The sequence below is a fragment of the Adiantum capillus-veneris genome, chromosome 17 (genome assembly GCF_014529385.1).
Source record: "Adiantum capillus-veneris isolate H3 chromosome 17, ASM1452938v2, whole genome shotgun sequence".
In the NCBI taxonomy this organism is placed as follows: domain Eukaryota; kingdom Viridiplantae; phylum Streptophyta; class Polypodiopsida; order Polypodiales; family Pteridaceae; genus Adiantum; species Adiantum capillus-veneris.
The window spans coordinates 9236066-9251653 of record NC_140947.1 but is presented as its reverse complement, the minus strand read 5'-3'; the positions used below and the strand labels follow the sequence as shown (position 1 = coordinate 9251653).

The 15588-nt window shown below is 42.7% G+C and overlaps 1 protein-coding gene across 1 annotated transcript; it reads left to right on the top strand.

Annotated features, from left to right (window-relative positions):
- Positions 1-13958: 13958 nt before the first annotated feature.
- On the top strand, positions 13959-14798 carry LOC147436779 (uncharacterized). Its single transcript, XM_086486475.1, has one exon. It carries the CDS (start codon positions 13959-13961, stop codon positions 14796-14798), a length of 840 nt encoding a protein of 279 aa, XP_086342601.1.
- The last annotated feature ends 790 nt before the right edge of the window (positions 14799-15588 follow it).

Genomic DNA, 15588 nt, shown 5'->3' with positions numbered 1-15588 from the left:
GAAACAATATGTTCCAAGCATTCAAAGTGACTTGCAGGGATGTGATGTGATGTGCTAGAACCGGATGATGTGATATCAGGAATATTCAAAGAGATCTCTTATGTTGATACTATGTCAGAGCTTGCGGATATCAAGCAGAACAGGTTAGAAAGTGGAACTGAATTTGTTAAAGTGCACTCAATGGACATGTATGAAGAGCTGAACATATATGAGGCACTTATGCATATTGAGGATGACTTGGATAAAGAAGTTGAAGCACAGGTAGAGACGAAGTACAAGACAGTTGCAAAGAAAGTGAAACCTGTGGCTACACCTTTACCAGAGGGAAGTGATGAAGTACTTAAAGAAGCTTCTTGACAGCCTATGCTCAGAAATCCTAAGAACATTGGACACAAATTCACTAAAGAGACATTGCAGCAGCAGCTGAAGGTGGGAGAAGATGGTTTTCTCAACGAAGAGGAAATCAAGTGTTTTCAAGGTATGCTCGAAAAACATGGTAAATATTTTGCCTTTGAGCCAAGTGAGATTGGGTGTGTGGATCCAAGTGTTGTTGCACCTATGGTTATATTCACTGTTCCTCACATGCCATGGAGTTTACGTCCTATTCCAGTTCCTAAAGCTCACTTGCCAAATCTTATCAATTTGCTTAATGAGAAGATACAAATGGGAATCTTGGAACCATCATGTGCGCCATACTCTAACCGATGGTTCACTGTTCTGAAGAAAAATGGTACTTTAAGGTTTATACAGGATATGCATCCTATTAACAAGGTAACAATCCGCAATGTGGGTACCGGCCCAATTGTGGATGAATTTGCTGAGGCTTTTGCAGGTAGGTCAATTTACTCTATGGGTGATCTTTATTCTGGATATGATCAATTTTAGTTAGCTTTGGAGAGCAGGGATCTTAGTACGAGGCGTTGGTAAGGATGTGCACTTTGCCCACAAGGTGCTACTAATTCTGTAGCTCATATGATGAACTGCAAAGGGACTTTATCCCACATGTTACTATGCCTTTCATTGATGATCTATCGATTAAGGGTTGTGAGGAAGGCTCAAAAGATGAAGTAAAAGATCAGAGGGGGTGCCGACAGTTTGTTGCTCAACATATTGCTGACTGTGATGCTATTTTATCCAGGCTTGAAGAAGTTAACTTAACACTTTCAGAGCAAAAATCAACTTTTGGTGCCAAAGAGGTTCTAATTGTAGGGCACATGTGCAGTTCAGAAGGTAGAAGGCCAAGTCGGGATAAAGCTGAAGCTATTCAAAAGATGAAGGAAACGTGCTCTTCGGTTACTGAAGTTCGTCGGTTTCTGGGTGCATGTGTATTCTATCTTATTTGGCTGCCACATTTTGCTCATGTTGTAGAAGTGCTTTATCAATTGTTGAGAAAAGGTAAAAGATTTGTTTGGGAAGAAGTTCATACACGAGCTATGAGGAAATTAAAGAAGATGCTCCTTGAGGCTCCGACCTTGAGGAAATTCGACTACAAATGCGGAAGGCCAGTAATCTTAACAGTTGACACTAGCCCGACAGGTATTGGATGGGCTATAGGTCAAGATGATGAAGAAGGGAACAGGTATGCGGTTGGATTTGGAGCAAAAGTGCTCAATGCTTGCCAAAGAGGCTACCCACAGGTTAAGAGAGAACTTTGGGGCGTTGCTACTGCTCTAAGGTCTGATAAGAATACTTTATTGGAGCTTCAGTCGTGGTAGAGACAGATTGCTTGCCACTGATAGGGATGATTGCAAATTGTTCTACTCCGGATATTGTTACGCTACGATGGATAGCCTATATTAAATCTCTTAATCCTGAATTTTTTCATATTGCAGGTAGAGATAATCCTGTTGCAGATATGTTATTAAGAGCTAGATTTGAAGATGAAGAAGAGATGCTGACCACAAGTGATGATGTTGGCTTGAAGTTCTGTTCGTCTTCTTATCTGCATGCAAATTGTGGCAATATTGCTCATACTTTTGAGGTATTTTCTGAAGAGTTCTATGAAGGAGATGGCTTTTGACTGGTCGCTACCTTAGCACTCTTACTAAGCATGAAGGGTGGACGGATCAAGAGTACAAAAAGATCAGGAAGAAAGCTTACGGCTATTTTCTGAAGGATGGCCATTTATGGAAGCAGCCAAAACGCTCTAAATGAGTAGCGCAGCGGGTTGTTTGTGATAAAACGACTCAACAGAAGGTTATCAAGGAGTTTCATGAAAGTTTATGGGTTGGACACAGAGGGGTCTGGGCAACTTTTGTCAAGATTAAGGATCGTTACTGGTGGAAAGGTATGTATAAAGATGTGGCTCAGTTTGTGGAGACATGCCTAATATGCCAACAATATTCTAATGTGCCACATCAAGATGGATTGCATCCCACCTATCCACTGGCTATGCACTACAAGTGGGTGGTGGACCTTATTACCATGCCAGTAGGTGTCTGGCAGATGCGGTATATTGTTCTTGCAAGAGAGGATATTACTAATCAGGTGGAAGGCAGAGCTTTGCGGACCAAAGCTACCAGTTCCATATGCAAGTTCTTGCTTGAGGATGTTATTTCCAGGTATGGATGTGTTGTTAGAATTACTGCTGATAGAGGAGAGCTGGATGCAGATGAAGCTCAGGATTTCTTTGCTCGCTTGGGCCTTAAATTGGCTCTCACTACAACATACAATCCAGAGGGTAATGGTAAAAGTGAAAGAGGGCATCCGCCTATTGTTAAAGCTTTAGCAAAGGCATGCCAAGGACATATTGGTGATTGGCCTGCACTCTTACCATTTGCTTTATGGGCTGATCGAACTACACATAGTTCTGTTACAGGTTTTATGCCATTTGAGTTAATATACGGGCAAAAACCCATTATGCCTACAGAGGAAGCGTTTATCTCTTGGACCGTAATGCCATGGGAAGAAGGTATGTCTACAAAGATTTGCTTACATTGCGCATTCGCCAACTTGAGAGGCGTCAGGAAGATATTGATTAGGCTAAAGTAATGCTTAAAGAAGCAAGACTGAAGAACAAAGCAGCGTTTGATGGTAAGCACAGACTACGACCTCGTGTTATTAAAGATGGGGATTGGGTCCTTGTATATGACAGTAGCCCGGAGAACCAATACACTGCTATGTGGAAAATGGTTAAACGATGGTTTGGACCATATGTAGTACTTCATGTTTATGATAATGCGACCTACAAGTTATGCGAGCTTGATGGAACTGAGCTCAAGGTGCCTATTGCAGGGAAAAGAGTTAAGTTGTTTAAGCAACAAGATGGTGAGGCTAAAATTGGAGACTTTAACAGAGATCAGCCTCCTGAAGACAATGTTATGTATGCATCAGATGATGAGTCTGATGATGCTCTTGATGATGCTTTATAAATACGGTTGGCACACACCGGAGGCTGTGCAAGTTCAGAGGGGGTGGATGCCATGCAGCTCCTCTCCCATGCTAATAAAGATGCTAGAAAAATGCACATCAAGTTGTTTGAAGCTTACATGATTAATCAACAGTAGTTAAGGCCTGGTAACAGGACAAGTTAAATGCTGAATGTATGTCAAATGCGGTTAAAAAGGCCAAGAGATGCCTTAATGATGCCAAAACTATTCTTGAAATGAGCACAAAAGGAATATTATGATCTAGAACTGCAGTGCTTGAAGTGCTCTACCGGCCTGTCTTTACGGCTCGTCGATTCGAGCTACGGTGAAGAAGTTATGGCAGTTCGAAGTTTGAGTCGATTGCAGATCCATACCGGATTGGGAAACTGTAGCTGAGGTGACAAAAATGAAATGAATGCATGGGCTTGAAGTGCTCACTTTGTGGAGCACAACGGTCTTTTCAGTTCAATGATCGGAGTCCCGGTCGCCAAAATATTGGACGATTAAGATACACCGGAGGCCGGCTCCGTACCAGTCCAGTCGACTCGATCCTTGTCTTAGCTAGGAGTTTTGCCTATTGTCCAGAGTTTGGGATGCTGGAGTAGTAGTAGCTTGATGAGTCTCATGCCCGGGATGTCATTTCATGCCATGCTTGGCTAGCAGTGGTCGTAATTGGCAATACCCGGCTGAGAAGAAAGAAACTCTGACACTTTTTATCGGATGTGATGGGAAGGCCTTACTTCAATGCAATCACCTAAACTTGCATCTTAAAGGTATGTAGGATTATACGAGAGGTTGATACGGGCATCGAAGTTCAAGATGATAAGGTTAGTGGATTATACGAGAGGTTGATACGGGCATCGAAGTTCAAGATGATAAGGTTAGTCAAGGAATGCTCACAAAGAATGCCGTGTTTGGTAGTGCTTTGCTAGATATGTATGCCAAATGTGGTGCCGTAAATTTTGCAAAGCTTCGTGTCTGCAATATCGGCTCTTGCAACGCTTTAAACTAAATGTATGCCAAGTGTGGTGCCCAAAGCCCATCAAAGATTGGCCAAGGGCCACAAACTAGGGCCACCCACATCTAATGGCCGTCCAATGGCCAAATTAAAGTGCCCGCCCACTTGAAAATTAAAGTGGCCCCTAAACTTAGGGGGTGTGTGAAGCCAAGGAAAAAACAAAGGCGATGGCGTTCAACAGCGAGGACGGGAGCTGCGCAGGGAAAAAATTACACGCAGTGGCCTGCACGGGCCTCAGACGCCCTCGCCGCAGTGTCGGAATATGCTCAGGAGGTCGGGGTGCCCATGTTCGGCACCGGTTGTTGCGAGATTTTTTGTGTTGCCGAAATCCTACTTTGCCACGTCAGCAGCGGGCGTTCTTATGCAGTGATGCCGGTGCTACTGCTAAGGGGGGAAAAGAGCTATTAATAGCAAAATTTTTGCATGAGATGGGACTCTTTTGCATGTGTGTTAGAAGGAGAACGAGCAAGAGGGTAAGCAAGAAGAAGGACCTCTCTCTCCCTTGATCTCCAATCCAACCAAATCAAGGGCGAGCTCTCTCTCTCGATCTCCAAGCTAAGCAAGGGAGAGCTCTCTCTCTCTCAATCTCCAATCCATGCAAGGGCGAGCTCTCTCTCTATCGATCTCGGCAAGGCTTAAGCAAGGGCTTTGCAACCAAGGCAACCAAGGAGACTATTTCTCATCGGCTTAGGCAAGGAGAGATCAACAAGGGCTTGTAAGCAGTCATAGGAGAATAAATAATCTTCGGCATAGACAGTGATTGAAGACAAATCAAACAGATGGAATCGACACAATAGGATTTTCCTCGTCAACAGGCAAATTAGTTTAATTATCTCTTTTTGATGAATTGCGGAGTCGTTAACGGCCCGGAGTGATCTGTAATGGGAGTTTAAGCTCCTAAACTGTCATTAGAATTATTTAATGGTGTCGTTAACGACACTTCTTCTTGATTGCGTATCAGTTTCGCCGGTGTTACCAATTTTCAAGCAAGTTTTGTGCGTAGATAGTATTACCGAGTAATTAATTGATGTTGTATTGTGCGGTGTGACAATTTTTCGCTCTCAATTTTTCCACAGCCAGCAGCCTGGTGCTGACCTGGCTCAAGTTTCGAACACTTATCCCCCGACAACGTGTTTATCCAGAAATCTGCACAAGTCAACAACACATACGGTTGGTGCATATGCAATCAGGTTCATTGTACATGGATTACAGTGGTCAGATCTATAGTCGAGAGCTAGTAATGGAAGATCCAACAGATCAGCCAATAGAAGCCAATCTAATTGGAGAACCACACCAAAGACGGTACAAAGGTCTAGATGGAGCATTCTACAGCTTGATATTCAGTGTTTTAAAAGAAGATGCTGACAACTGGGCAAGCATAGAAGCAGGAGCTTCTCAGCAAGAACTAGACATGATAGAGCCAGTTGGAATACCACCAGTCAAGAACTAGACATGATAGAGCCAGTTGGAATACCACCAGTCATGGCGTATTGCTCAGATTGTGGATGAAAGGTGGACAGTTTTCTAAAGATTGTCCAAGAAATCTTGACAACATGAATATATCAACTGCCAAGCAAGGTACAGAGAAAATTGGAAATGCAAATCTCGATGTAAGTGCATCAAACCCGTCACTTATAATGCAATAAGTGCAGATCAAACAGAGCAAAAAGCAACCACGAAAGCTATTGAGCAAAGAATGCCACCAAGACCAGAGGTAAAGAAGAAAAATCTTGCAGACAAAGGTAAAGCTAAAGTGGAACTTCCACCGATTAGCAAAGAAGGTGTGACAACATATGCCTCTACATCAAAACACCCTCATGGATCAGCTTCTTCAAGCAAGTCAAGCTTTCAAAACTTCAAGTCAAGTGCTGATCCAATTGGAAGCTCTAAGGAGACACCCAAAAAAGCAAAGATATTTCAGCCAAAGTACTCAAGAAAGCAAAGGAAAGTCAAGCAAGTGTTTGTTCAGAGCAGTTTAGTCAAAGTCAATGATCCGATTTGGATTAAAGACGGGAAATCAACACAAAAAAACAAACACATGGGATGGATAGGATCAGAATGGAGCTTAAAGGAACAGGAGTACTATGGAGGTAAAAGACAGATATGGGTGCCAAAACCACAGGTTAGAGCATATGAAGTAACTTCAAGTCCCTCCCAAGAAAGAAGGCCCACAAGGTATCAACCTCGACAATATCCTAGGATACCTAAGAAGCAGGTATAAAACAGAAAAACATTGAATGATGCTGAAGTCTACCACGGCTCACAAAAGGATACAAAACAAAGATGGATCTCAAAGAATGTTCTTCTTGAACAAGGATTTTACACAGGGTATACAAAGATTTGGCTACTAGTCAACCACAAGCCAACTGCAACTACACCAAACTTGCATGAAGATCTCAACATCTCAGCAGGACCTAAAGCTCAACAAAGTCAACAAAGGAGTTACAAAGGTCATCAAGAGGTTTGGATTCCTAAGTCTTCCATTGCTCCTAGTCAAAATCCAGATGCCAAAAGTGAACAAAGGCCTCCAACAACATCAAAGACTTCTATCAACAGGCCTGATTGGAGAATCAAACAACCAATGGAATCTTCACAGTCAAAGAAGGACAATTGAACCAACGCAAATGCAGATTTGAAGATGATAAAACAGGTATGGAAAAAGAAACCTTCAATGCCAACTTGTTCCTTCACTAATCCTCTTTTTGAGGATTCAAGCTTACTTTTACCTGAAGAAATGTTTGTAGTAAGCACAGGAATGTAAAATGTCAAGTCGCCAGGGTGCAAAAAACACTCTTTGGCATAGTCAGAGTCGGGCTGCTGAGCCATAAAATGAGCAAAGCATTAGACCCAAAGCTTCAAGTCATATTAAAATATGTGCTAAGGTCGTAGTTATTAGGCTTACTCTCAAGCTGGAAGAGTTGAGCATATCTAAATTCGTGTCGCTCATGCTGGATGAGATGAGCATAAGAGTCAAAGTCTATTAACTTACAAATGGTGGCGTGTCATAGAGTCCAACACTCACGCATAGTGTACAGTAAGATGAGAGCACATATCCTCGTCAACCAAAACCATTCTTAAAGGGGTACCAGCTTGCAAAGCCATGTCATATGCTTTTATAGCTACACCGTCTTTCTGAAGAACCCCTCAAAATCTTACTTGCACAGCATATTGTTTTCCATGCATTTTTGTGTATGCATAAATAGGATGTCACACCATTGGACATATGCATTAGACACTCTTTTTTGCTTCCACCTATGCACCTTGAGTGGACTACAACAGGCAAACCAATGTTCCATCATGCTACCCTTTCATATTTGCTATCTTTTTAATTCCATATCTATCAGCAAATAATCCCTTGAGTAATTTATTAATATTTCCCATGCTAATAAGTACTCCAATAATGCGCATATACCAAAGGCACTTTTTTTCCATTGGGTTTTTTCCCTTTGGTCATCCAGGTATTTGACCATAATTTAGAACCTCATCATTCTACTTCCCTTGTACATACTTTTCAAAAATAAACACCAACCTCATCATGATGCTATTACAACGAACAAATGCAACATCATCTCTCAAAATCGACTATTCAGACCAATGAAGATGCTGCAGCAAATTGAACCTCACAACAAATCCAATGACAACATGAAGATCAGCCCATCAACAACCAATCAAAACCTTCCACAGCCTCCATGGACACCTTTCGACAATGCCCGAGGATGGGCACTAAAATCGGAAGGGGGGAATGCTAACTGAGTCAACGTCAGTTAAACAAAACCTGCTAAAGACCGAGGACCGAAGACGTACAAATGCACATCGAGGATGAATACAAAGAAGCAGTGAAGATTGAAGTTACACACTTTTCACATTTTTCCAAAATGGCCATGTATTGTAATTTCCTGAATTATTTAGCCATTGTGATAATTATAACGTGTTACAGGCTCAATAAGAGTTCCAAGATGTAAAGCATAGGTCACTTAGTGTACCTAGGTTGCAGATACATTAAGTGTGGAGTCTCAAAGGTCTTGGGCGCCGGACATTACACATTTTAGACCTTGGCTAAGGTATAAAAGCCAACTTTGTAAAGTTTTGATTAAGTTTTGGATAAGAAATACACAGCATGAGCTAACGGTGCTCACTCCTCTCCTTCTTGCGCTTCTTACTCCCTCCCCGGTTGTCAAATTGCAAATATGTTTGTTGCATCGCAAGTAAGAGCTCTACGCATTGACGTAAGCCATTCACAGTATTTTGTAGCTTTTGGCGTCGCCAACTTGCGGCCTAATTTCATCATAAATAGGAATTACATGTTTAAATCAAAAACTAAGTATAGGCGGGGTATTGGGGCATCATTGCTAAGCATTTAGATGCATTTTGGATCGAAAACGACTAGGTCAAAAATCCACTGCTATTAATAATTGCGATTTTGGAACTTGAGCTAAAGTAGGGTTTGAGGCCATAGGCATGTATGCTTAGGTCTTATAAACTTGTCCTAGAAGTTTCGTTACATTTGGATGTCATTTGATGTTGTAACAGATGTGATTTGCTTGCCCATGAGCAATTGGCTTTTGGTGATTTCAGTCACTTGAGTGTAGCTTGAGTTAGATGCGAGTTGTTAGTTGTTTTCCAAGATATTGACAACCTCTTGTAGCCTCTATGCACTAGTCGAGTCAGCTTCGTCCCATGGTTGGACAAATTAATCGTGATTCTCGTTAATACTGCAATAAGATAGGATGGTGAGATTAGACATGCGTCCCACACCACGTCTCTTTCTTCAAGAATACAATTTCATTTTTGGAGCATCGATTGTGTGAGATGTTTACTGGTACCACAAGTGTACTTTGTGATGGCTCCTTCGTAACCTCAATCAAGTTTAATGGTGTGATCTTCGGTGCATTTGGATTATTTGAACATTACGCAATCAAATGATCTATGCCACATCGATTACACATGAGTATCGGCATTGTAGACGTGCTCGCTTGATTGGTTTGCATTATTGTGGTGTTCTTTTGTAGCCTAATAGGACACTTGGCCACACGATGTGGACCTCCACAGTCATAGCATTGAAGAGGTGGTCTCTTGGCAATCTAATTGATAGTTTTTGGCCTCTTGCAGCAAGAGCAGCTACTTGATAGACAAGTTTGACTTGTCCCCAATAGTCCTCTATGTAGTATTATGGACTTTCTTCAAACACATCAATCCCATAGCCAATATTAGGGTCTATATCTTCCTTACAGCCTTCCAAACAAGCAATAAATGACACACAGCCCACTTGATTCATAGACGTGGTTCTTAAATGTGGTGGTTGCGGTCCTAGCACTGAAGGGTGCTAAGGGTATTTTTTCAACAACATTTTGCACCCTGGGGACCATGTGTTGTGACATTTGTTCAAGAGGTGGGGCCGGCATCAATGCAGGCACTCGAGGTGTGTCTGTCTATGCTAAGGTTGGTCTATTGGCCATCGCGTGCTTAAATACTATGAAATCCTTAGCTTGATGACCATACCTCCCACAAGCATTGCAATTCCCATTGAATTTTCTTCTGAAAGTAGGGCATTCACTGGTATTATACGGACCATAGCATATTGAGCACCATTGTTGCTCCCCTCTTGGATACATATGATTGTTTTGTGGAGCACGATTGTCTCTAAGAATCTCTTCAATGGCCTTGCTGAGATCTGCTAAAGTCATCTCAGATATCTTTGGCTCCTTAGCAATAGGCTTTAGGGGCATTAGCTGATGCCCCGATGCTTGCGAGCTAGTAGATTTAGGCTCAATAGACACTCTTTCTCCTTGAATCATTAAATTATCCTCCAATTGGATCGCATTGGTCGTGACTGCTTCCCAAGTGGTGATACCTCTAATGACTAGCCATTGTAGATATCCTCATGTCGTAATCGCCTAATGAATCTATCAAGAAATTGATTATTATTGAAGCGCTCATTTGGATTACAACGATAATTCAAATGCTTCAAGAGACTAATAAAGTTTCTCACCGACTCTCCTTCCTCTCGTTGAGCTTTCTAGAGTTGAGATGCTACACCCCAAAGTACATTGCAGCAAAAAAAATATAAACACCTTGTTAACAAAAAACAGTACACTGCAGCAAAAACAAGTTTACAAATCCTTCTCAACAGCCACACACCTTCTTTCTCTACCTTTCCTACATCTCATATTGCACCACAAAGCAACATAGAGTGCTATTCGAGCTTAGTGCAGGGCATCTCCCCGACAACAGTGCCAAAAATGTGTGCATTTGTCGCACGTGTCAAAGCAAGGTGTTAGGAAATAAGACGTAGCTAAATAGATAATTGAGTAGATTACTTAATGGAGAGAGACATATTTACACACACGAGCTTATAGAGTAGAGAGAGAGAGAGAGAGTACACACGACATACGTGGTTCACCCAATGTGGGCTACGTCCACGGGAAAGCAGCCACTCAATGGCTTTAGTACTTCAAAACAAGAAGTAGTTTACAAAGGGATTATACCCTTAATGGAGCTCCCGCCTTGCTTCACTCTCACCACCTCACACTCACCTTGTTGCATCAACTTCACACTATATGAAATGTGTGTAGAAATGGCCTCCTTTTATAGGCCAAAAGGGCTGCCCTCTCTCATGAGAGGCAGCCATGTGTAGCCGCCCTTGTGTAGATAAGTCCAAATCGAACCCTCCGATCCGCCCATGTGTGGCCGCCCTTGAGAAGACAAGTCCGCTTTTGAATTCGGCCACCGGCCACCACCGTCCATTGACTTCCGACCACCGGCCAACCGACGGTTGTTTTCCGACCACTTTTCGGCCACGATCCGGCCATAATATTCCGACGAAAAGGAATATTCGGGCGAAGGAAAAAAAACTCTCGGGGGCGGGCCCCCTAAAGTTGCCCCTGATTTTTGGCCGTGAAAATTTTGGTTTCCGGCGAGTGACTTTCCTTTACGCACGATGGCTTCTCCTCATAATGGGGGCCTTACAAATGTGCACTTTTACCATAGAAAATTACAAGGGTAAACCAGGCTCCATACTTAACAATCTTTCACTTGGAGACTAATCTCCAAACCAAACCTGTGACTGCTTTCCATCCTGGCTTCTTATCATTTGGGATTTTTTGGGGTTCAACAGGCTACTCTAGAATAAAGTGCAATTAAAAGATCAATAAGTCCTTGAGGAGCATTGTGTTTAGAATATTATCTCTTGGAATGCAATGATTACGGGATAAACCCAACAGAGGCAGGGCCAAGAAATTGGTTATTTTGAGCAGATTGAAAAGCAATCACTTATACTTGCATCTAAATGGATGTGGCAATGTCCACAATACTGAAACAGGCAACAAAAACTCACAATGATAATGTTAGTCAGTGGGCTACTGTGGAGAAAGTTGTTGAGCTAGGTGATGCTTTGTCCAATATGTGTACCGACTGTGGTGCCTTTACGAAAGCATGATATGCATGTCAAATGTGGTGCCCTCCACTATGAAGCTGTGACCGCCCAAGGCAAAGGGGCCGCCCCCCTTAACATCATAAGGTGAGGCCGCCCAATGCCCAAGGGCAACCAAGGAAAGGGGCCGCCCACCACTATGAGGCTTAAGTTGAGCGCCCACTTTGTAAACTAAAGGGGTAAGTGTGAATGGGGTGTGAAGCCAGGGGAAAAAAAGAAAACGCATGGCGGGCAGGAGGCGGGGATCAGTGCAGCGCAAGGAAGAGAGGAGCTCGCAGCGAGCCAATAGAGGCTCGGACGCCGCCGTTGACCAAGAAACGAGAAAGCATCAGCAGCCCATGGCGAACATTTTTGGCACCGGTTCCATCATTGTTAACGCTGCTCTTGAATCTGCCCTGCCACATCATTAAGTTGCTTCCCACCTAGCAACCATGGTGCCATCGTTGCTTAGGGGGAAGTGAGGGCTATTATTAGAGGCCATGAGGGGAGTCAATTACATGCGAAGAACGAGGGGATGAAGTAGGAGGTAACGAGCGAAGAAGGGGAAGGCGGGGAGGGGTCGAAGCGAGGAGCAAAGATCCCTCTCTCTCGCTCTCATGCTCGGCAAGGAAAACAAGGCAAAGCTTCTCTCTTTATCTCTCTCTCTCTCTCTCTCTCTCTCTCTCTCTCTCTCTCTCTCTCTCTCTCTCTCTCTCTCTCTCTCTCTCTAACAAGAGGATGGGATTCCAAGTGAAGCAAGAGAGCTTGGGCAAGAGAGCGAAGGCAAGAAGCTTAAAGCAAGTAAACAAGGAAGGCTCGTGTTTTCTCTCTCGAGCTTGAACAGGAAGCAAGCTAAGTGGAGACAGGAAAAGCAAGGTTCGAAGGGAGAAGAAGAAGGTGGGGAGGGCTCGGAGCAAGGAGCGGAAAGCAAGCCCTCGCTCTCTCTTTCGATCTTGGACAAGGCAAAGCGCTTTCTCTCTCTCGGCTCTTGTGAAGCTTGAGAGGGCATAAACAAGCAACCAAGGTCAAAGCAATTAAAGGGGAGAAACTCCAGTCGAGGTCAAGGAGGGAAATTTCTCTCTCTCTCTCTCTCTCTCTCTCTCTCTCTCTCTCTCTCTCTCTCTCTCTCTCTCTCTCTCTCTCTCTCTCTCTCTCTCTCTCTCTCTCTCTCTCTCTCTCTCTCTCTCTCTCTTTCTCTCTCTCTCTCTCGCTCGCTCGCTAGTTCTTGGCAAGGCATGCAAGCAAGGAAGATGGAGGTCGAAGCTTGAGAAGAAGCTTGTCAAGGATTAAGGCAAGTAAGGAATTGAAGACTGCAGGATCCACGGGGCAACTGAAGCAAATGAAGCGACATGAGGGAATTTCCATCACCGTCATCCGTTAGAGATTGAATTAGCATTTTGTTAAGTCCGGTGTCATTTAACGGCCCGGTTAATCCTGTAAATGGGAGCTTAAACTCCTAGTAAGCAGATGATCCAAGTGACGGTGCTGTTAGCAGCCTGCCTTGGCTAAGGACTAAGTTGTACCCAAAGTAATATTCAATTAATTGATGATTGCGGTGATTGCCAGAGCTGTCAGTGTCTCTTGTTCTCTCTCTTTCACACCTCCCACAGCCAGAGGCCCGGCGCCTGCCCGGCTAACATAGCGAACACATATCCCCCGACATCTTTGGTGAACCAAACGCAAAACGATCCGGGGTGGGAAATACAGATGGAGATTCTAGAGGAGGTAAAGAGATTATTTGAAGAATTCATCACACATGTTTCTGATGGCGAGGCAGGAGTTCTAAATTTTTCCAAGATGATGCAAGGATCACTGCTTGAAGTAGAAGCCATGATGACGAAGGAGCAGATGAAGAAGCTTTGAATGCAGCATTGGATGCAGTATACGATGAGAGATGAATCTTTGATGGTGAATACAATCCAAAGGTTACCTAGAGTGTTACGAGCATCAAATGAAGCGTCAAAAAGTGCCAGACGTTCAGATGATTGCAGAATTTGAACAGCTTGTGTGTGATTATATTAAGGATCAAATTCAAGTTCTTGCAAGAACTCATGCAGACAATTGGGATGCTTTTGTAGAAGCAATCATACACGGGTTCTTATTGAGTGAAGACCTAGAGCTTCAGCAGATTGAAAGCACACAAGATGAGGAGCCATCTGTTTTAATGCAAAAAGCATGTCATGCAGGTGGTCAGAGTTCTATCCGAGCTAATCTAGAAGCTGTCATCGATGTATGTCTTCTGGAAGACAAATCATTGTTTCATGCAGATGATGATTTCATAGTGGATACAGTTTATGCTCGATTGGGATTGACTTCTTTATTTCAAAGAAAATGTGACTTTGTGGATGTAGTCATATCCTCTCAAAATGACATAAATGAGGAAACAGGTTTCTCAGAGCCAATGCATGCAAGCATAGATGCTAACAGTGATCAAGCAACATGTTTGTCAGAGTCAATATGTGATGTATATGCCCATTTGGAGTGCTCTTTAGGTGTAGACCATGAAGAGAATGCTTATCCAACATTACATGCAAAAGCAATTGTTTTGGTTGATGCTATGCAAGAGGGTTTTATGTCTATGGCTACATTTCAGGACACTGATGATGATGCAAAGGTATTTGATGCTGATCCATATGTGTTTGATGCAAACCCATACAAATATTATGATTATGGAGATGCATATTTAGAGGGGGTGCATGATGATGATCAGTCTATGACTGCTATATGTGACAGGGTTTGCTATGATGATGCTATGGAAAAAGAAATTGATGCTATCTTTGTAATGCATGCTGAGACTTGTGCTATTGAAGTGGAAAGATATTTGAATAGGAGTGTGAAGCTGCCAGAACAATTTGTGCCTATGTATGAAACAAGCGATGAGGTTTCCTGTGATAATACTCAGAAACTAGGTGATTCTTCCAAGGAGGAAGATATGGAGCTTATGGATCTACTTGATGATGTGCTAGAGGAATTTCGAGTTCCTTGTGACAAGAGTATTGAATAACATCCTGCAACATATGATGACGAGCTTATGTTTCTTTTGGATGAGGCTCTAGAGGAGTTTGTGCCTACTAGAGAAGGTAGCCATGCAGCGTTTGTGTTATCAAATGAAGTGATGGCATTCAATGACTCACAAATTCAGATTGATATTTTGGAAACCATAGTGATTGAATTCATGTTGCCTCTTGGTTCGGCTATGATGGGAATTTGGGACTTTTTGTTGCTATGCTATGAGAAAGTTTGTGGAGATGCAATATACTTGAAATATGATCTTCTACTACCTTATGACCCAGGAGGCTATCATGCTAGCTATGATTGCTGTTAGCTACTTTATATGCCTTTTGATCCTGGAGAATGGTGCAAATTTTTTAAAGGAATACTCACAGTAGGGCAAATGATTCGTTTCCCGTTTGATCCTGAGGTCTACTGAAGTGCAAGTTCCAGATTTGAAGAGTACCAGTTATCTCTTGTATCAGGTTGCATGGTACAAGATTTTGTTTTCTAGATCTATGCTAAGTTAGAAGAGTTTTTTGTTATGCGGTCAATAAGCTTACATGGTTGGCTTTTAGTTGACTTCTTTGGATAATTGATGAAGTATCTTCAAATCTTTTGAGTTGGTTCTGCTACCAAAACTTGAAGTAAAGGACTTGACGGCCATTTCGTGTGCAAATAGAGTAAGGCATACTTGAGATTGATAGGGTTCCTTAAAGCGAGCTTAATGGTCAAGCCGTGTGCATCATTAACTGGAGCACTTGAGTCTGGCGGGGTTCACTAAACAAGTTTTTCATAATTAA